General features: G+C 41.1%; 1 protein-coding gene across 1 annotated transcript; it reads right to left on the bottom strand.

Moving 5' to 3' along the window:
- Positions 1 to 738: 738 nt before the first annotated feature.
- On the bottom strand, positions 739 to 8,191 carry LOC119719412 (NLR family CARD domain-containing protein 4-like). The gene is made up of 4 exons (XM_038188854.1): positions 7,967 to 8,191; positions 7,317 to 7,441; positions 4,615 to 4,731; positions 739 to 3,824 (listed from the first exon to the last, which is right to left on the bottom strand). Exons 2-4 carry the CDS (start codon positions 7,405 to 7,407, stop codon positions 1,111 to 1,113), a joined length of 2,922 nt encoding a protein of 973 aa, XP_038044782.1. The 5' UTR covers positions 7,408 to 7,441; positions 7,967 to 8,191; the 3' UTR covers positions 739 to 1,110.
- Between the last annotated feature and the right edge of the window lie 13,410 nt (positions 8,192 to 21,601).

Here is a 21,601-nt window from a genome sequence, read left to right as displayed (position 1 = left end):
CCAGATCAGATTTGACCTGACAATTTTCCGGGACAAAATAACACTTCTCTGAGTCACCTTTCTGGCCATTTGACCAAGAACATTGTCATTTTGACCCAGAAGAGCGTAAGGTCCAATCTGACCCGGATGCAGCTAGGGTTATATCTAACCGGACTTTAAGAGTGTCAGTTTGACTTTGATGACAAACTACAGTGTCATATGTAGAGGGTGAACAGCTAATTGTCTTACACACAGTGTGACTCTACTGACCATCTGAATCGAGAATGTGTTATGATGTTTATCTCTTAAGATAATATGCAACATTTGCTTTTGCTGTAATTTTTAGAAATGGATAGATTTGTGGGGTTAGTATTTTATGGCAAGAATTGTTACACTGACTTGTTTGAAGTTTCTGTGTTCTTAGATGCAGGGAAAAAAAACCCAAAACCAACCACGTTCTTGTAGTCTGGTTCCCTGACCCCACTGTTCATAGGTGTGTAATGGATTGCAATTATTCAGACTAACTAAACATAATAAATTGGGGGAAGTTTAAAAAAAAAAAAACACTTTTTTTCCAACGCTGATACAAAAATACCACTTTTCTTAAAAATGTCAGCACACGAGGTGCCATGATTTTACAGGATGCTTAAGACTGTCATTCATTGACAGTCCAGTAAGGTTTTTCATAACAATTTGGAAGTTTTTTTTTTAAGTTTGCAAATGTTGTATATTCCCTTTAAATTTCAAACAAGCATCCTAGAATGACACATATTTTAATTATCTGTGTTTTTGTGGGTTTTTTTGTTAGGTTTCTTGGGGGTGTTTGTTTGTTTGTTTGTTTGTTGGTGTTTTTTTTCATTGCACAATTCCTGAATTTCACATTCTTCGTTATTGTTTTACGTAGATAGTGAACAGCTAATTGTCTTACATGTTGTGCGACCCTACTGACCTACATCAAGAATGTCTTACAATGTTTGCCTTTGAGAATGGTCCTGCTTAGGATTGAAACATTAGGCTCTCTAAGTTTGTTGATTTTCTTGTAAATTTCATTTCCTTTTATGGAGAATGTTATCATTTTGATATTGTTATGCCTAGTACATGTAATTCTCGAGCGAGCTTGGCGAGGGAGAATTAAAATATAACCCCAAGTGATGAAAAGAAGGACTGTAACTTATCCCATCCATCCAATGCCAAGTTGAAACAAAGATCCAACTCAGTCAGTCTGGGCATGCTACCTACAGCCAAGGCAATGTATAGAATGTCTGACTGTGTCAAATTGCACCAGCTCAGGTTCAGCTTATTTAATTGCATCATTTTGGGTAATTTCTTGGCCCACAACACAGCACATTCACCCAATGACCCGTTGTTACTAAGATCCAAGTCAGTCAGTCTGGGCATGTTACCTACAGCCGAGGCAATGTGTGGAATGTCTGACTGAGTCAAATCGCAATTGCTCAGGTTCAGCATAGTTAAGTGCATCATTTTGGGTAATTCCTTGGCCCACACTGCAGCACATTCACCCAATGACCCGTTGTTACCAAGATCCAAGTCAGTCAGTTTGGGCATGTTACCTACAGCCGAGGCAATGTGTGGAATGTCTGACTGTGTCAAATCACAATTGCCCAGGTTCAGCATAGTTAAGTGCATCATTTTGGGTAATTCATTGGCCCACATTTCAGCACATTCACCCAATGAATCGTTGCTACGAAGATCCAAGTCAGTCAGTTTGGGCATGTTACCTACAGCTGAGGCAATGTGTGGAATGTCTGACTGTGTCAAATCACAATTGCCCAGGTCCAGCTTATTTAAGTGCATCATTTTTGGCAATTCCTTGGCCCACACTGCAGCACATTCACCCAATGAATTGTTGCTATTAAGATTTAAGTCAGTCAGTTTGGGCATGTCACCTACAGCCGAGGCAATGTGTTCAATGTCTGTGCTCTGAAGTTCGCACCTTCTTACTTTTAGTTTCTCAAGGCTTGTCAAGTGTTTGATATGAGGGGCCCATACTACAGCTCTACCTCCCAATGTATGGCAATGATATATGTCAAGACTGGTCAAGAGATAGTTGCATTTCAGTGATGACAGGAATTTCTCAAGCTCACCCTTCCCTAAAGTACAGTCGAGCGTCAGACCCCTGAGGTTTTCCATGTAACCCATGGCAAAGGCTAAACCACTGACTGAAGACACCTTAGAGACCTTCATGGTTTCAATGCATGCCAGTTGAGACACCTGGAATTCTGACCTACAGATGATTTCAAGAAGGTATATGAGAATGCGGAAATCAGTATTGTTATCCACCTCGATATCTGATGGGATGAGTGAGTTGCTGGTGAGACACCGTGGGACCTTTTTGGATTGGCTTTCAAAAAAACATTGTCTACTGATAGCTTGTGTAACAGCTTTTTGGTACATGCACCCGGGCTTATTTTGCTCCTTGAATTTACGTTCAAGCAAGGTTACAATGTCTGTCATACACTTTTTATTGTCACCACAACAAAAACGTAAAAGGAACTCATTTGAAACAATGCTCTCAACTGACTGGCAAAGTTGCCTTAATTGTTTTTGAAACTTTCCCAGTGGTACAACTTTGTACGCCGTACGCTTTACAAATCCCCGGCTTGACAAATGTACCCTTTGCAAGTATTTCCCAGCACAGTATTCCTGAATAGTCTTGTGCATGAATTGTATGTTGTTGTGGCATTTGAGGTTTTTGATAACTCTCTCCTGGGTTAGGATGCCCGCTTTCAGTGCCAGGTCCAGCGCATTTTGTTCAAACTCATCTTTTTGAAATGAGAAATTCTGGTCGGCACTTATGAATCCACTCAGTGCAGTTTTTCCTACAGCAATCACTGTTTTTGATGCATTTTCAGAGCTATATCCTTTTCTTGTAAACATGTTATCAACTGCCTCAGTGAAGAGGCGTGAAGTTGTTTCGGGGAGTTGTTTTTTCTCCCTCCACAACAAACATATGAGAAGAAGAAACATTGGATTACTTGCAAAATCATGCACCGTGTTTGACTTTGCAATGTGTTGAATTAGTGCATTGCCACTATCAGGATCTTTGTAATAGAATTTCCGAATGTATTCATTGACATCCTCATCAGTAAACCCCAGAACCTCTATGTGTGTGCAAGGATTTTGGACAAGTGATTTTGACATCAGTGTTTCAAGATGAGAGGGGCGAGTTGCAACACAGATGAAGCAATCCCTGTATGCTGTTCTATTGAGTGCTTTGAGGATAGACCCGAATGAGGCTGCATCAAATGTTTTGGTCCTCATTTCATCAAAACCATCCAAAAGAATCAAGACCTTATTTGAGTTGGCCTGAATGAATTTATGAAGTTCAATTTTGGTTACTCCAGATGTTTCGCCAAGAAGTTGATCAAAAATGGAAGCAACTAGATCAGATTCTTGAGACAGGGCACACATCTTTAAAAGAAAGACAAGCTTGAATCTCTTCAGGAATTCACATGTCTCATCAACCCAGTCATATGCAATCTTGTCAAAAATGGTTGACTTCCCGACACCACCAATGCCAAATAAAATAGCACGATTGAACTCAGTCTCGGGCCAATCTTGAAATATCTTGTCATACTCTGTAGAATATACATTTTCGTCAGAGTATTCTTCTTCTACAGAACCTTTCTTTGTTCTAACCCGCAATTTAGTGTAAATGCCAACAATGGGTCTTTGATCGCCAGGAACCCCAGGGTTCAACTGAACATAACTGCGCGTTGTCTTGTACCATTTCCTCAAAATGTCCCTGGTCTTGTTACCAACTTCTTGGTTGAGATCCCCCACTCTTGGTTCTTGGTCTGGTCTCCGACTCTGTGGAAGTACTCCTGTTGAGGTCAAACAAGCAACATGCACTAGTAAGCAGGAGGTCACAGGTTTGTGATTTTTCTCATAATCACTCGGGACTACACTGAGTATACAGTGTTTATAAAATACGTCTGTGAAGGAAAAATCCAATATTGAATGTATTATTTCACTGAAACACTGTTTCTGAAATAATTGAATAGTCTTCCTCTACAGAGGCAAATGTGTAAAAGAAGTGGTGACTTGGGATTTACAGCTTGTCAGTAAGGCAGTGTACAAAATAAAAATACCCAAAAAATTTAACACAAAGAATGTTGTGGCTTTTACACTTCTGTTGGACACAAACTTGCGCAAGTTGGATTAAATTCACATTTTTTTTTCACAAATAAAAAATAAATTAAGACAAAACTGGTAACTGCAATGTGTAGGCTTTAAAACAGTGGATTCATTATTCCATTCATTCATTTATGCAAAATTAATACATGTATGTGACTTCTGTAAAACTATCTTCACTTTTTTTCGTTTTCTTTCAAATGTGACACACAATAGGGGGCGCCATTTGGCATGGGTACATAAAGAATTACAAGACTTTACCCACCATAGAGCCCTCCTCAGTGTGCTCACCATAGCCCTATATCCTATCACAAACTGGTTTATAGTTGTAGCGAGAAATTGGTGACTCTCTCTCGCATTACCAGCAATCCGCCCTTTGTGTCCCTGATTGTGTAGTATATCACCTCCACCCCCCCCCCCCCAATACATTAACACCTGATCTAATATATCAATTAGTGTAACAAACAAGATAATATTTACCTGCTCCATCCGACGCGGAGCTGTAGAAGTTGACTACATTTGAACCAACAATGGTAGGATTGTTGCTACCACTGACTGTGCCGATCTTTCGGATGGCTCCAGTTCGTTGTGGGGAATCTAAAATCAAAAATATTACAATATCTCTTGAAAGGATACTGACAAAATGATTCATGTACTTCATCTCTAGATGTTATCCGTGCTTTGAAAACTGTGACTTTTAATGAAGATATATAAGGCCAAACAAAAACAATGGTGTGTTTACAGTAACCCCACCGACCTGGGATTTTTGCAGCCAAACTGCCGACCTCAAACTTTGTATTGCCATTTTGCTAGTTGACAATTTTAAATTAGGACTGTGCATCGGAACCTAATTTAAATTAGGGCTGTGCATCGGAACTAGTGCTAGCACTAGCCGACCCTAGCTTGGGCTTGACGTATGTCACAATGTCATATCAACAGCTAGCTAGCTAGCCTGCAGTGCAGGTTCACTGCATTGATCTCTGTATGGATAAATAGTTCGCCATTCGGGTCTGAGACGACAAAGCAGAACACTTGCAGCAGCTGTCGAATATATTTTTTTCTGAGCAAAACTGTTCAAATTATAGATTCACGATCCCTCATAGATACATGTAGATGTGATTCGGGTTTTCCTGTTGACTGATCTGACTGACTGTATACGACGGAGCTCTGATACCGGTATGATCCGCATTTTTGCAAAATAACCTGATTGTCACAGGAAAGGATAATAATTAATATGTTTAAAATATTTACAATTTTTTTGTTTTAATTAATAGAAGTTAGCTGATTCAAACGTACATTCTTTGAATTTGAAAGCCCCATCTTCCACTTTTTAAATCACATTATTTCAAACTTCCCTGCACTGACTGAAAATCCTGGTGAGACCGCTGTTTGTTTTACCTCCACGGTTACACAGAACCTAAATGGGGTCTATGATCATATCTTTGCCTGAATGTCAAGTTTGTATATATTGAATGTAAACCTACAAAATATAACACGGGGATGGCATATTTCATGTATTTTTTAAAAAGAGGAATTAATTGTATCGGATTGAAAATAAATCCTTGAATAATTAGTTCCTTTTCTTTTGGGTATAAATAACTCTTTTGGGTCTTCATAAAAACTGTATTATTGGGTACACCACCCATACGGAATCCCTGGCCAATTTGTTTTTCTAAAATGCACAATTTTAATTTGTATTATTGTGAGGAATTCATTGAATGTAATCAATGATTCTGATGATGAAATAAAATTAAAATCAGCGCCAACTTCCAATTCTAAATTTTAAGGTGTTTTATTATTGAACTGTTATGCTGTGTATCTTGAAGACTGAATAGATGAACTTCAACTCTGGGTCAGTCTGAAGTTTTCTTTGGAGTATGATCACCCATTATGCACTAGCTCGACTTGGAATCAGGAAGCTCTTTGTCTCTCAATACATTTCTAATACCCAGAGACTCACAATAAACTCCGACAGGCTGGCATTATTCAAAACAGATTAACCTTGCGCAAACAGTTTGATTTATTTTCTAGTTTTTTTTGTTTTTTGTTTTTAAACATGAATTGTGAGTTTCGGCTCTGTTGTTAATGTTATGGAACACCTTGCAACACTGCCTACCAAGTGAAAAAAACATTGACCCAGCAACCCGGAAGGTTCATCAGTCTGGGTTAAATGCAAGTAAATGTAAAACAACTGAATGCAAGATGAACATACATGCAATAGGCCTATACCGTCTCAATTTGAAAATTGCTGAAATACATGCACTGATCTATCGAGGTCAAAATTGTGCCTGCTCTTGAGGGGGGGGGGGGGGTCACCTCTGACAAGTGAAGTGTGGGAGATTTGACCCCCTGATCTGTATTGCCATGTTATGATATTTAAAATTATTTTTAGAATCAGTACAACTCTGATTTCACCAGTTTACAGCTTGAGTCTTTTATGAATTATGAACAGAACAGAAATCAGAACATGTACATGTTTAGCATGGGCATCGCGGGATGTACCCGATGTTCCCCAATACCGATGTTCCCCACTACCGATGTTCCCCGAAATCCTTAGGATTAGGGTTAGGGGTAGGGCTAGGGTTAGATTGGTAGGGTTTTTTGGGAACATCGGTATTGGGGAACATCGGTATTGGGGAACATAGGTATGCACACGGCGTTGCGAGGGGGGGCAAGGGGGGCAAATGTTGGGGGGAATGTCCCTGCCTACCTCAAAAAATGATCAATCGGGAAAATGCTGGAAAATATAGGGACTTTGGGGAAAAAAATGTGCTTTGTCCCCCTCTAGAAAAAATCCTTGAGACGCCCATGATGTTTAGTGAGTTTCAAACATTGCAAAAAAACACACAAATTCAAGAACTGAAATGAAAAAAAGAAGAAGACAAAATAACATTATTTTCGCACCTACCTATCTGGCATTTTTTTTTTAGGCTGTTACCGTAAACAGGCCATTTATTTTGTTTGGCCTAACATGTATAATTATGAAAAATCTGACTGTCCCCAAAACAAGTTGAAACCTGTCGACATACAAACAATTTATCCTGGAGTGAGGTGAGGTACGTAGGTGAGGTAGGATTGGGGGGGGGGGGAGGGGGGTTGAGTTGGAAGGGACGAGGGGGACTTCATGCCCCTCCCTCCTTCATAGATCCCATGCAAATGCTCTAGCTACTAAATGTACTCACCTGTTGTAGCTGAGGGGGTGGGTACCTGTGCCTCCTGTTGCATCATGGTAGGGACATCAGTCTGGCAGGCTGCTTCAGATTGTGCAGCCATGGTACTTTGGATCACCCAGCCACAAATGGAAGTCCTGTTTGTCAATGATAAATGAAAAGCTGTAACACACTGGTCTTCATATTCCAGCTTCAATCTCATTCTTCAGCATGAAAACTTGTACCTACAATGTCTTTTATGTTTAGAATAAAGACTATAAGTTTGTATTTAATTCAGCTTGCACATGAATAAAGCCATGCGTACATGGTACATTTTGTGGTCTCGATGGATCACGAGGGTAAAATCTGCGACCTTGGCATCCGAGACCGAGACCGAGACCAGCACTTTCAAGACTGAGACCAGCCCATTCGAGACCAAGACTCTGATAGGATGAGACAGAGACAAGATCAAGACAAGACCGAGACCGAAAAAAGTGGTCTTGAGTCGCTGGTAGAAACTGCTCCAGACTAATGCACAGTTGACCATCAGTCAGTGAGAGAGGTAAAATGCGACAGTGAAACCTCTTAATTATAGGTTACCCTGATGTTTAGTATAATCCATGAAACCAACAAATTAAGAACCCAAAACGAAAGAAATGAACCATTGCTGTGGCAAAACTTACAGTTAAGTTTGAAGCAGGTTGATTCAGAGACATCCAAGGCGACACTGAAGCACTGCAGCTGCCACACCCAACAATCGCATGACCAATTGACGGAACTACATTATGCAAATTAATCTCTCGATAAGTGTCCATATATGGCATTGACTCAAACCTTACAAGTAAATGATTCACAGCTAACATTGATATTCTGTCACATGCAAGCAGGTTGCACCCAATGAAACAAAACATGCACTTTCCATATTTGTATCTTGTCCTTATAAGTCTATTTTCGTACTTTCAAAAAAATAAAAGGATGTTTTAAATTCTGGCAAATCGCGCATTGATATTTTATATTTAATATATATAAAAACTACATTTGTACCAGTAGGCCTACAGAAACACACCTGGGTTTTTCCAAAATATTCTTAGTCAACACTGAAGTCTGTTTACATGTAGTTTGGTCTGCTGTCATGGAATAGGCCTAATACAAAGTTAATAGGTCAATGGATAACTTTCTCTATCAAATGACGCACTTTCATGTGTTTACAAGTGTTATTCTTAGCTCAGCATCATTCAATGCAAATTGATTAACCTTTGAGCCTTTAGTCAACACGTATCGGTACATGTTATGCCTACACAGCTTGGTACACGTATTATAAAACATGTGATACAGCAAATACATTTAGAGTGACATATTTAAATACCAGCATTATGAGAAACTACAATAAAATGCAATTGCAAACTGCTGGAATGATTATTTGGAAGTAGGCCTACATCCTAAAACTGGCACTAATGTCTGGACCAACTCTACAAAGGCATCAAGCCTTTCACTTATGAGGAACCATTTTAATTAATAGCCAATCTGACAGTACAATAAAATTGTTACAAACATGTTGAAAAAAAGTACGTACCTAAATTTCATCTTCAACCTGTCACTTCCCTGCACAAAGCCCTGATGCTTTCACCAAGAAATCCAGCCGCAAATTAAAGACGGACATGTTTTAAAACGTAGATTTCAATTCCTCAAGTTGGAGAATCCAGCTGTTGAATAGCAGGAGGTCGTGGGTTCGAGTCCCACTCTAGTAAGCTTGCTTGCAAAGGATTTTTTTGTAGAATACTATATTTGTCACTGACAGTTTGAGAGGATTTTTCTTTTAGGATTGAGAAAGGTAGAGAGGAATATGCCTTTTGTGAATTGTGTCTTTTGGTTTCCAGCTCAGAGCCAGGTTTCAAGAAATCAGGAAGGGTCCTTACGAACAAACTAAGATATTAGGGTTCAATGACTGCAAACTGCAAGCCTGAAATGTCATCTGGGTGATTGCTGATGTCTATCAGGAAAGATTGGGCACTTGCTAATTTTTTTTGGGAACATCTGTGCTGAAAGGTCGACACGTATTTTTCACCGGACACTTGGCCTCCGTAAAATCAAATAGCGGGGTGGTGGGGGGGGGGGGGGGGGGGAGGGGGACTGGTACTATCTTCCAAAATAGGGGGCGCTCTTCAAAACCGGCCATTATGTAGCAAACTACGCATTATGTGCCCATTTTCAGGGTGCATTATTTTGTGAGGTTTTTGGGGCTTGGGTTTCATATTCCTCGTTCATATCAAAACTATCTATACCATTTTGGGAAATTGTTACTTCAAACAAATGTCTGAAACTGGAAGGGCATTTTTTTTTCCATTTATAGAGGGCGCACATTTATGCTCGAGGGGGCACATTTATGTCCACAAAAATGGCACCTGGGTAAATGGGGGGGGGGGGGGGCAAGTGCCGCCACCCCTGGGAATGAAGATTAATATTTAAAAGTTGAAGATTTAGTTACACTGTTACTTGCCAGTGAAGATTTCAGAATTAATCCGCAATCTACTTTGGGGCCAATGGGCTCAGTGTGCCGTCAAAAGAGGGCGCCCTTTTACCTAGCAACGACGTCCCATGGGCGGGACATTTCGCTGGTTGAAGAGCACGACATCAAGATAACGTCATCATGTGATCAATGCATTTTGTTCACGAATTTTTCATTCACAAGACTTCAATCTTAAAATAAAAGCATAAACCCACAAAAGGATCATAATGTGGAGAAGCCCTGTTAATCAAACAGACATAGTTTAAAAACTTTCTTGTCATTCCCAGGGACCACATTTGTATTTAAAAATACAAATGAGGTCCCTGGAGATAACAAGAAGATTTCACTTTGGTCATAATGTCATAATGCCAAGCGCGAATCCGGGGGGGGGGGGGGGGGGGGGGGGGGGGGGGGGGGGTCCGGATTCGACGCATGAGGGCGCGCGTTATGTACTGTAAGGACGTATGCGATATGCGCTGTGAGTGGATTTACTATAGGCACCGACCGAGCGCAACCCAGACTTGGCCAAGTCTACATTAAGCCCTGCATACTGCACACGTGGGCACCGTGCATAAATACCAAATTTCATTGTAACAAAACCCAATGAAAATTAGCACTCTATCTCCTTTGTTCAATTCCTCAAGCCATTTAAAAATATTAGGTTTTTAAATTTGTTTGACCATTTTATACTTTTTTGTAATATATGCGTATCTTTTTCGGCATATCAGTTTAATCGGGTGGTTTCAGTATACTCTCATAGGCAATTGAAGATTCTCCATACTTTTTTTTTTAGTTAATAAGTTATTAAGGTTTTTATGTTTGTGGATGTGGAAGGTTTTTATGTTTGTGAATGTGGTGGTTGGCGGTTTGAATCCCATTCGGACCAAAAGCTGGAAAACTCTCTCTGACGACCCAACAGTAAAATGGGTAACTGATTCATTCAGGGAAGGTAAGACGGCGAGAGGAGAGGACTGGGCACCACCACTCATATGCCGCGCCCAAGACACAGTGGACCTCTAACATCCCACTGCCCCTACGGCCAGTAATGGCTATGGGATCTTTACCTTTACCTTTATGTTTGTGGGTACATCTGTAATTCAGTGTCATGCTGCAAAATGTGGATTTTTAATTAATAAACCACATTTGAAATGAGTAAAATGACTCTTTGTGGTGAATCACGCCTATTCCTTGGTTAGCAGAGCAAAGCACTTTACAAAAAGGGTCAACCTTTGGGCCTAAAAACTTACTCTGGGTTGCTTGAGCAGTGTTCCCAGGAGTCCAATCCTTTGTGTTGAGGAACTTATCTTGGCTTCTTCATGTGCAGCATGATTGATGTCCTCTACTAGAGATATCTCATGTACGTCTAGTACACACAGACCCTGAATGCAACATGAATGTGTTGTGCCCATTCTTGAAAATCACGCATTCTCGAGAATGGGCATGCACATTCTTGAGAATGTGCAACTGGATCCTTGCTCAATCTTGGCAAAAAATAACTCTTCCAGATTGAGCGCACATTCTTGAGAATGCGCGACAAGATAACGGTCTTGTCGATGCCGAGCACCGGCTGCGCTTGGCAAGTCTAGCTGAATCCTCGTTCACTGATTCTCAATAATTATACTGTTGCAACGCAAGGCGCTGAAAAGTAGAGTGGATATGATAAGTAAAGGCGTATTGATATGGGGGGGGGGACCGGGAAAATATAAGAGACATAATAATACTAGTGCAAAGAATTCTGATTTTGGGGATAATACAAGCGGGGGGGGGGGACGTAAGAATGAAGAATGTGAAGAATGAGAATGAATACTGCGACATCCCATAGTGATAATGCTATTTCCCATTTAAATTGCCACCAATTTATTGTTCACCTCCCACCATAACGTCGCAGAGCTGGATTCTATCTAGTCAAAAGAGCAATTTTGGCAGCTTCTGGACATCGTTTTTTTCGTGGCACGCATATGATACATGCAGGGACTTGTAACTTGTCTAGCCTAAACAAAGCACTTCCCAGACTAGTTCCCAGTCTTCCGTTATAACAAAACTTCCCATAGTGGGCAGAAAAAAGCAATAATAACAGGTTTAATTTGATTCAAATTATCGTAGTTATACGAGTACAGAAGCATAGCACATTTTCTTTCCTCTTTATATGAATTGTTTCCCTTTTAACCGCTATACAATTCATTTAACATAATTATGTCGTGCAATGTTTGTTAAGATTGGGCAAAATTCATAAATTGTGCACGTGATATTCCCACCCAATCTTAAGAATGAGCGCTCATTCTTAAGAACGCGTGCTCGTTCTTAAGAATGGGCGCTCATTCTTAAGAATGCGCGCCCATTCTCGAGAATGTGCATGCCCATTCTCGAGAATGCGTGATTTTCAAGAATGGGCACAACAAATACAACACTGCATTACTCACCTTGGGTTGCTTGAGCAGTGTTCCCAGGAGTCCAATCCTTTGTGTTGAGGAACTTATCTTGGCTTCTTCATGTGCAGCATGATTGATGTTCTCTACTAGAGATATCTCATGTACGTCTAGTACACACAGACCCTGAATGCAACATGAATGCAACACTGCATTACTCACCGTGGGTTGCTTGAGCAGTGTTCCCATGAGTCCAATCCTTTGTGTTGAGGAACTTATCTTGGCTTCTTCATGTGCAGCATGATTGTTGTCCTCTAGTAGAGATATCTCATGTCAAGGGCGGATCCAGGGGGGGCCAAAGGGGGCCATGGCCCCCCCCAAAACGAAACCAATTTTTTTTTTTTTTTTAATGTGACATCGCAATAAAGGCAGGCAATGAGTACACCACCATCTTTTCCTCAAAAAAAATGGTTAAAGTGGTCAGAAATTGCCTCAGATCGCACCACAGAGCATCTAGAATCCAAATTTTTTTCGGGGCCCTGACGGGCCCCGAACCCCACGCCGTAATTTTTTAGACCCACTTTTTTTGGGGGGGGGGGGGACCAAAATTTTTTTTGGCCCCCCCCAAAATTGTGTTCTGGATCCGCCCTTGTCTCATGTACGTCTAGTACACACAGACCCTGAATGCAACATGAATGCAACACTGCATTACTCACCGTGGGTTGCTTGAGCAGTGTTCACAGGAGTCCAATCCTTTGTGTTGAGGAACTTATCTTAGCTTCTTCATGTGCAGCATGATTGTTGTCCTCTAGTAGAGATATCTCATGTACGTCTAGTACACACAGGCCCTGAATGCAAAATTTAAAAAAGGGACAAAGCCTGATAATAGTCAGCGGCGTAGCCAGTGTTTTCATCCTGGGGGGGGGGGGGGGGGGGCGGCTTGATGTTACAGTGAAGGGACGCCCAATTTAATCTGTACTGAAAGGTAGACAGGTTTTTTTTCCACCAGACACCCGGCCTTTGTAAAATCAAAAGTGGGGGGGGGGGGGGGGACATATAAATAACAGTCCAAGTTTTCTTCACCTTTGTTCCCTTGTGTGATTTCACTTTTTTGGGGGAGGGGTGGGGTGCATTTTCATCTCTTTTTTGCTTTTTTTTGATTGGTATTGCTTCAATGATTTGAAGGTACCAGTAGTGAGTGTATATCATTTGTCAATTGTGTATTTTTTTTTCGTTTGAAGCAACAAAAGTGCTCAAAATTTAAAGAAGGGTGCTTCATAACTAACCTGATGAAGTTTTAGCTCAGTGAATGCTGTATATTTCGAGAAAAACAATATTCTAGGATCTCAATTTCAATCCAAAAGCTGCTGAGTCATGTTTTGAACTGCGCCGGAAATCAGCATCCGGGACACGTTCTCATTCAGCCGACTGCAGCTACGCGATGTCACGCACTGAACCGAGGAATTATAGTAACCACGCGCACGGGTGCGTCGTGTCAACGCCTGCGCTCACCCATTCACTGGGTTTACAGGCAATATTTTTCTGCTTTGTCACCCCAACACATTAATTAAATGTTTATGGGTGAGTACAATGCTCAGAATAATTTCATGAGGTGACAGATGGAATGTTCCACTCCACAAGACAAAGCTGAGTGGAATGGAATATTCCATCCATTGCCGAACGTGAAGCATTCATTACTTGTTTTATACAACACCTGAATAAATTGCTTGTCATCTGATTGGTAGCACTGCTTATAGTGCATGTGACCATGCAAAGGAACTTCGACTTTATCTTGGAATGAACTTCTGTTTTTGACGTGCGACTCGGCTGTAGGTTGGGACAAATAATTCAATGACCCACCCATCAGATGAGGGGGATTTATTCAGGGATTGCAAGATATATACTGATAAGTGGGTCATTGATCACGTGTCATTGAATTATTCCTCCCAACGGCATGGCCACACGGCAAAAAAATAGAAGTTCCATGCCACAGTAAATGGAAATTTCATTGCACGGTTACAGTTTTGGCATCTCTGACCGACGAGGATTTATTCAGGTATTGCATAAAACACATATGGTAATGAATGATTCACATTCATGCAATGGAAATAATTTCATTCAGTGTCAGATGGAATAATCCATTCTACTTGGTTTCGTCTCTTTGAATGGAACACTCCATCTGTCACCTCAGGAAATTATTCTTACCACTGCACTCACAAACATACTGAACACAATACATGTATGACCCACTCTCAGCTAAGTGAAAAGAAAGAATGTAATAAGGGTTGTGTTACATGAATACTTGATTTGATGCGTTCTTACGTTGCAGCATGGATATGTCTGTCACACCAACTGTAATCTTCTCTTCTGCTCTCATGGCCGACTCACTCAGCAGGATTTACGTCCAGCTTGGATACGGTCGAACGTTCCCCCTAGAACCACACTTCCGTAACTCTTAACCGGTGAACAGTCTACTTCGCTAGCATCAGCATCCACTGGTGCAGAACTGTTGACATTCAACCAAACAGACTCTGGTATTGTTTCCACAACAGGATTTGTTGGGAATACAAAACCATGACTTGAGTAATGCTTGGAGTTTGTTTGGAGCGGAGCAGTCAGTCAGTACCAGACTGACTTCCCTATTGAGCATTCTCAGGGGAGGTAAGGTGCCAGACCGGTTGCTGATATTGTCCAAGACAACTCTGACATCGTGCCCTTGTAGCTGTGCTGACTTAGCGTAGATTGCAGTGATGGTTGCGAAGACATCTTGCGTAACAGGAATCGGTCGCTGTTTGTACCATTCCAGTTCGTGGTCAAGGCCGGGATGCAGCTGTGACGTAGAGTGTTTCCAATATGCAGCTGGCGGCATGGCACAGTATTGGTCTGATTGGTTTGATGAGTTGGTTTATCGGCGAGGTTAAGATGAGAAGCCCTGTTTTGCGGCTGGGGAGCATTTTGGTGCACTGGAAAGCACAGCTCAAACCATGCACTGAATAAAAATGGAATGAAAAAAAAATCAGATATTCAAATGTTGTTAACCATGGAGGAATAGCTCTCTTTGAATCACTTGCTCAACTGAAAACAAGAAAAAGTAGTTTAGAATTTTTCTTCTGGGGTTCCGTTTACAAAGGCTGAATTGTGAGTACCATTGTCCATTGGAGGGGGATAAAAATACAGACCTGTCAGGGGCGGATCCAGGAATTTTTGCAGGGGGGGGTCAGGCACTTCAGATTATTTTGAATCAGCAAATCAGTGCTGAAATGTAGACAGGTTTTTTTCTCCGGACATTCTGGGGGCTGGTACCATTCTTCCAGTGGGGGAGCTGTTCAAAACCGACGATCAGGCACACTATATCACACAATACTGTACAAATACCCCTTAAACCCCCCCTCCCCCTTTAGTCAGGATAATGATTCACAAGAGACTCATTTGAAGGCTCTTACAATGGTAGTATCGAAAACGAAGACCCCTAACACGAAGACCGAAGACCCACTCGAAAATAAAGAACCACTGGAAAACGAACAGCTGTTTTCGAGTGGGTATTCGTTTTCGAATACACAAAAAACATGAAAAAAAGCACTTACGGTTGCTTATCATGGTAACATGATACGACTGTGCTTTTCTTCGGTTGCCAAATTTCCAGGGGGGGGGGGCGACTGGCCAACCCCCCCCCCCCCCCCCCCAGCTACGCCGCAATGAGAAGTTGGTAGAATTTTGGATATAAAACTATCCCAAGAGCGTTTTCATATTCCATTTTCAAAACAAAAGCCCATAGGAATGTATCCAACGTATCAATGGAAAGCCAGTGTTCTCACCACAGTGGAACGATTGGGGGGCTGGATTTTAAAGGGGGGGGGGGGGGTGATTTCTGTAGCATCGGTGGGGGGGGGGGGGGGGGGGGGAGAGACGGGAGCGTACTATTTTTAATAGTGGAGCGAGGGGAGGTGTGCAGGCTGGTTTTAAGCGCCACTGATAAAACATCGGCTGGATTTAAACACATTTTCTTTGAACTGTTTCGGTCCAACATGTCAAAATCGAAACATATAGCTCAGTGCAGAAACAAAACATGTTTGTTGAAGGCAACGGCAAAACTGAGACCCATCTCCCTCAATGAAGTAGGGCTGGGAGTTTACGGATAATAGGGTAATCGGGTATCCGATAAATGCATGGGCTGGATTGTGTTTGATTGAATATCTGTCAAAGAGGACAGGGATGATGGTGGGTTTGAACCATTCAATTCTGAGCAAACCAGAAAGTCACACTATACACTCTTCCTCACATACTCATCTTAAGGTAAAATGCAATACAACAGAATGTGACTGACACAAAATGATCACACCACAAACAATTGTGAGATACTAACATCATGTATTTTAATATGGAACCTGAATGCAATCCATATGTCTACTCCATCAGGCTATCACTGGGCAAGTCCAAGAATTCACACACGCTACGTCCCAGGAAAGTTTAACCGTCTAAAACGCAATTATCATCAGTATGAGTGGTTTTTTTTTATATTGGACATCTGAAAGGAGAATATACCATACAAAAAAAAACAATTTTGTGTTAGTTTTTGTGATAAAGAAGACATGGTATGTTACGTATGGGACCACAGGGACCCTTTCTTGGACTTGCCTTACTTGCAAAAAAAGGAGAATTTTCTAGTTATTTTTAAAAGTAGGTTAATTAATATGTGAAAACAGATATAAATGCCAACAAAGTCTTTTAATTTAAAAACTTCTTAAATAAAGAAAAGTTTTGCAGCATTTTCAGCCACTGCAAAATATTGTCGGTGAATTTGACATTACACTCATTTACATCCAAAAAATGTCAGAATAATCTTTGGATGTTTGACAATAAAAACAAAATTGATCAACAAAATTGTACGCACCTAGTCAGTTTCTCTTTGTGATTTATTTGAAGAAGAAAAGAAAGAATATCCTTAGTTTTCATATTTCATTGAATAATTTTAATTTTCAATGAATAGGGCTCACTCAATGACGGCCATCTCTGTAGGAGAACTGCAACTGCGTACTAAACGCAATCACGCACGTATTGTGCAGTGTTAAAAATGTTCCCAAAACGCACGCTTGTTGCTAGAAATGTGTTCAAAATACGATGCAGTCGATGCGCGTTATGCAACTTTATGCTCAAAATGCCAATGCACGTGGCGGGACTGTAGGAAATGACGTCATTTGAACGAGACCTATACAATCCTGAAAACAGTTGCTAAGGTAACCACCCTCCCCCTTTCAATGCTGGGTCAAATCAATTATTCCTTCATCTTTTTGCAGTTTTAAAACTGATCTTCCCACCAACCTTTTGCACCAATGTTTATGCAAAAATGAGCAAAATATAAATAAACATTCTTAAACATATTCTTTTCTAAAAAAAGTCACTTATTTGTGGCTGGAATAATCCCAAACTACTCTTTTAAATGTCTGACATCAGTACAATAATATTCAGGCAGCCTAATACACAAAATATAACATAAACATTCTTCAAAAAAAATATTTACAAAAAGTCACCAATTGGTGGTTGGAATAATTCCAAAAGTACTCGGGGTGATACCTTTAGTAGTACCTTTAGTAGTGTTAATGTTCAATGAATACAATCCTGAAAATTTTGCTAAGGAAACCAACCCCCCCTTTCAATGCTGGGTCAATTCAGTTATTCCTTCATCTTCTTGCAGTTTTAAAACTGATCTTCCCACCAACCTTTGCACAAATGTTTATTCAAAATATGAACAAAATATTAAATAAACATTCTTAAAAATATTATTTTCTAAAAAAAGTCACTAATCTGTGGTTGGAATAATCCAAAACTACTCTTTTAAATGTCTGACATAAGTACAATAATATTCAGGCAGCCTAATAAACAAAATATAACATAAACTTTCTTAGAAAAAAATACATTTACAAAAAAGTCACAAATTGGTGGTTGGAATAATCCCAAAACTACTCGGGGTAATACTTAATTTTTGCACCATTATACAGGCACAATTAAGCCACTTAGGCCAATGAGTCTCCAAAAATTATATTTTTATTAACAAAATATACATGTGTTTTCCATCTTGGAATAATCACATAAGGTAAGTTCTCATTGTTTAAACTTCTCATTGTTTTAAAGTGATACATCGATACAACTGTTGTCAGGCCAACAAGTCTCAACTTGGAAATGGACCAAACCAGCCATACAGCCTCAGAAATCAACAAATACCATATATCCACTGGGTTTTCAAATTAGTGACGTTTTCATGCACGCACGAAGAGATTTGAGGTCTACAGTAATTTTGTTTGCCACTTCAACAAGTTTCCGGATGTGGAATCTACATTTATTCACAAACTGGAGATTGTGGTCAACCAGGGATCTTATTTGCATAAACTGCTGTTGTTTTAAGAAATAGTTTAAGTCTGAGAATAGACTTGGAACTGTAGATTTGTGCAAGATTCGCCCCGTCCATTCTTAGCACGAATCTACAGTTCCTTGTCCATTCTTATTGACCCAATCAGCAAATCATAGACACTCTAAAAGTCTCGGGTCAGATTCGACCCAAATCTGGGTCAGATTTGACCTGACACTTTTCAGGGTCAAAATAACACTTCTCTTGAGTCACTTATTTGACCAAGAAATTTAATTTTAACCCAGAAGGGGTTCAGGTCCAATCTGATCGGGATGCAGGGTTACATCTGACCCCGGACTTTAAGAGAACGTGTCAGGTCAAATCTGACCCGGATGCAGGGTTATATCTGACCCCGGACTTTAAGAGTACGTGTCAGGTCCAATCTGACCCGGATGCAGGGTTATATCTGACCCCGGACTTTAAGAGTGTCTGGTCCAATCTGACCCGGATGCAGGGTTATATCTGACCCAGGACTTTAAGAGTGTCAGGTCCAATCTTACCCGGATGCAGGGTTATATCTAACCCAGGACTTTAAGAGTGTCTGGTCCAATCTGACCTGGATGCAGCGTTATATCTGACCCAGGACTTTAAGAGTGTCAGGTCCAATCTGACCCGGATGCAGGGTAATATCTAACCCGGGACTTTAAGAGTGTTAGGTCCAATCTGACCCGGATGCAGGTTGATATCTAACCCGGGACTTTAAGAGTGTAAGGTCCAGTCTGACCCGGATGCAGGTTTATATCTAACCCGGGACTTTAAGAGTGTCAGGTCCAATCTGACCCAGATGGAGGGTTATATCTAACCCAGGACTTTAAGAGTGTCAGGTCCAATCTGACCTGGATGCAGGGTTATATCTTACCTAGGACTTTAAGAGTGTCAGGTCCAATCTGACCCGGATGCAGGGTTATTTTCGACCTGGGACTTTAAGAGTGTCAGTTTGACTTTGATGACAAACTACAGTGTCATGTGAAGAAGGTGAACAGCTAATTGTCTTACACGAAGTGCAACACTACTGACCATCTGAATTGAGAATGCGTTATGATGTTTATGTTTTAATTGCAAGCAGACATCCTGGAAATACACATTTTTAATTGTCTGTTTTCGAAGTGTGGGGGAGGGGGTTGATTTAAGTCCCACTTTTATACTTTTTTTATGGTGAATAGATCATTGTCTTATATTACAAAGTTTTACCTTAGAAAATGGTCCTGCTTAGGATTGAAACATTAGACCCTTTGATTTTGTTGATTTTCTTGTAAAATTTCATTTCCTTTTATTGAGAATGTTGTCATTTTTATATTGTTATGCCTAGTACATGTAATTCTAGAGTGGGCTTGGCAAGGGAGAATTAAATGAAAACTCTAAGTGATGGGAGGAGGGACTGTAACTTATCCCGTCTACCCAATGCCTTGTTGCCATATAGATACAACACAGTCAGGCTTGACATGTTACCTACAGCCGAGGCAATGTGTGGAATGTCTGACTGTTTCAAATAGCAACTGCTCAGGTTCAGCTCATTTAAGTGCATCATTTTGGGTAATTCCTTGGCCCACACTGCAGCACATCCACCCAATGACGCGTTGCTATGAAGACCCAAGTCAGTCAGTTTGGGCATGTTACCTACAGCCAAAGCAATGTGTGGAATGTCTGACTGTTTCAAACTGCAACTGCTCAGGTTCAGCTCATTTAAGTGCATCATTTTGGGTAATTCCTTGGCCCACACTGCAGCACATCCACCCAATGACGCGTTGCTATGAAGACCCAAGTCAGTCACTCTGGGCATGTTACCTACTGCCAAAGCAATGTGTGGAATGTCTGACTGTTTCAAATAGCAACTCCTCAGGTTCAGCTTACTTAAGTGCATCATTTTGGGCAATTCCTTGGCCCACAATGCAGCATATCCACCCAATGACTTGTTGCCACCAAGATCCAAGTCAGTCAGTCTGGGCATGTTACCTACAGCCGAGGCAATGTGTGGAATGTCTGACTTCGTCAAATCGCAATAGTCCAGGTCCAGCTTATTTAAGTGCATCATTTTCGGCAATTTCTTGGCCCACACGTCAGCGGATCCACCCCATGTCTGGTTGCCAAAAAGATTCAAGTCAGTCAGTCTGGGCATGTTACCTACAGCAGAGGCAATGTGTGGAATGTCTGACTGTGTCAAATCGCTATAGCTCAGGCTCAGCTTATTTAAGTGCATCATTTTGGGCATTTCCTTGGCCCACACTGCAGCACATCCACCCAAGACTTGTTGCTATGAAGACCCAACTCAGTCAGTCTGGGCATGTTACCTACAGCCGAGGCAATGTGTGGAATGTCTGACTGTGTCAAATCGCAATAGCTTAGGCTCAGCTTATTTAAGTGTGTCATTTTGGGCAATTCCTTGGCCCACACTGCAGCGGATCCACCCAATGTCTGATTGCCATTTAGATTCAACTCAGTCAGTCTGGGCATGTTAGCTACAACCAAGGCAATGTGTGTGGAATGTCTGACTGTGTCAAATCACAATAGCTCAGGTTCAGCTCATTTAAGTGCATCATTTTCGGCAATTCCTTGGCCCACACGTCAGCGGATCCCACCCAATGACTTGTTGCTAAATAGATTCAAGTCAGTCAGTCTGGGCATGTTACCTACAGCCGAGGCAATGTGTGGAATGTCTGATGGTGTCAAATCGCAACTCCTCAGGTCCAGCTTATTTAAGTGCATCATTGTGGGCAATTCCTTGGCCCACACGTCAGCGGATCCACCCAATGACTTGTTGCCATAAAGATTCAAGCCAGTCAGTCTGGGCATGTTACCTACAGCCGAGGCAATGTGTGGAATGTCTGACCGTGTCAAATCGCAAATCCTCAGGTCCAGGATATTTAAGTGCTTCATTTTGGGCAGTTCCTTGGCCCACAAGTCAGCGGATCGGCCCAGTGTCCGGTTGCAGTCAAGGATCAAGTCAGTCAGTTTAGGCATGTCATGTACAGCCAAGGCAATGTGTTCAATGTCTGTGCTCTGAAGTTGGCACCCACTTACTCCAAGTTTCTCAAGGCTTGTCAAG

The sequence above is a fragment of the Patiria miniata genome, unplaced genomic scaffold (assembly GCF_015706575.1).
Source record: "Patiria miniata isolate m_02_andy unplaced genomic scaffold, ASM1570657v1 HiC_scaffold_8, whole genome shotgun sequence".
Taxonomy (NCBI): Eukaryota; Metazoa; Echinodermata; class Asteroidea; order Valvatida; family Asterinidae; genus Patiria; species Patiria miniata.
The sequence above is the reverse complement of the archived record's forward strand: the minus strand, read 5'-3'. Positions and strand labels throughout refer to the sequence as shown.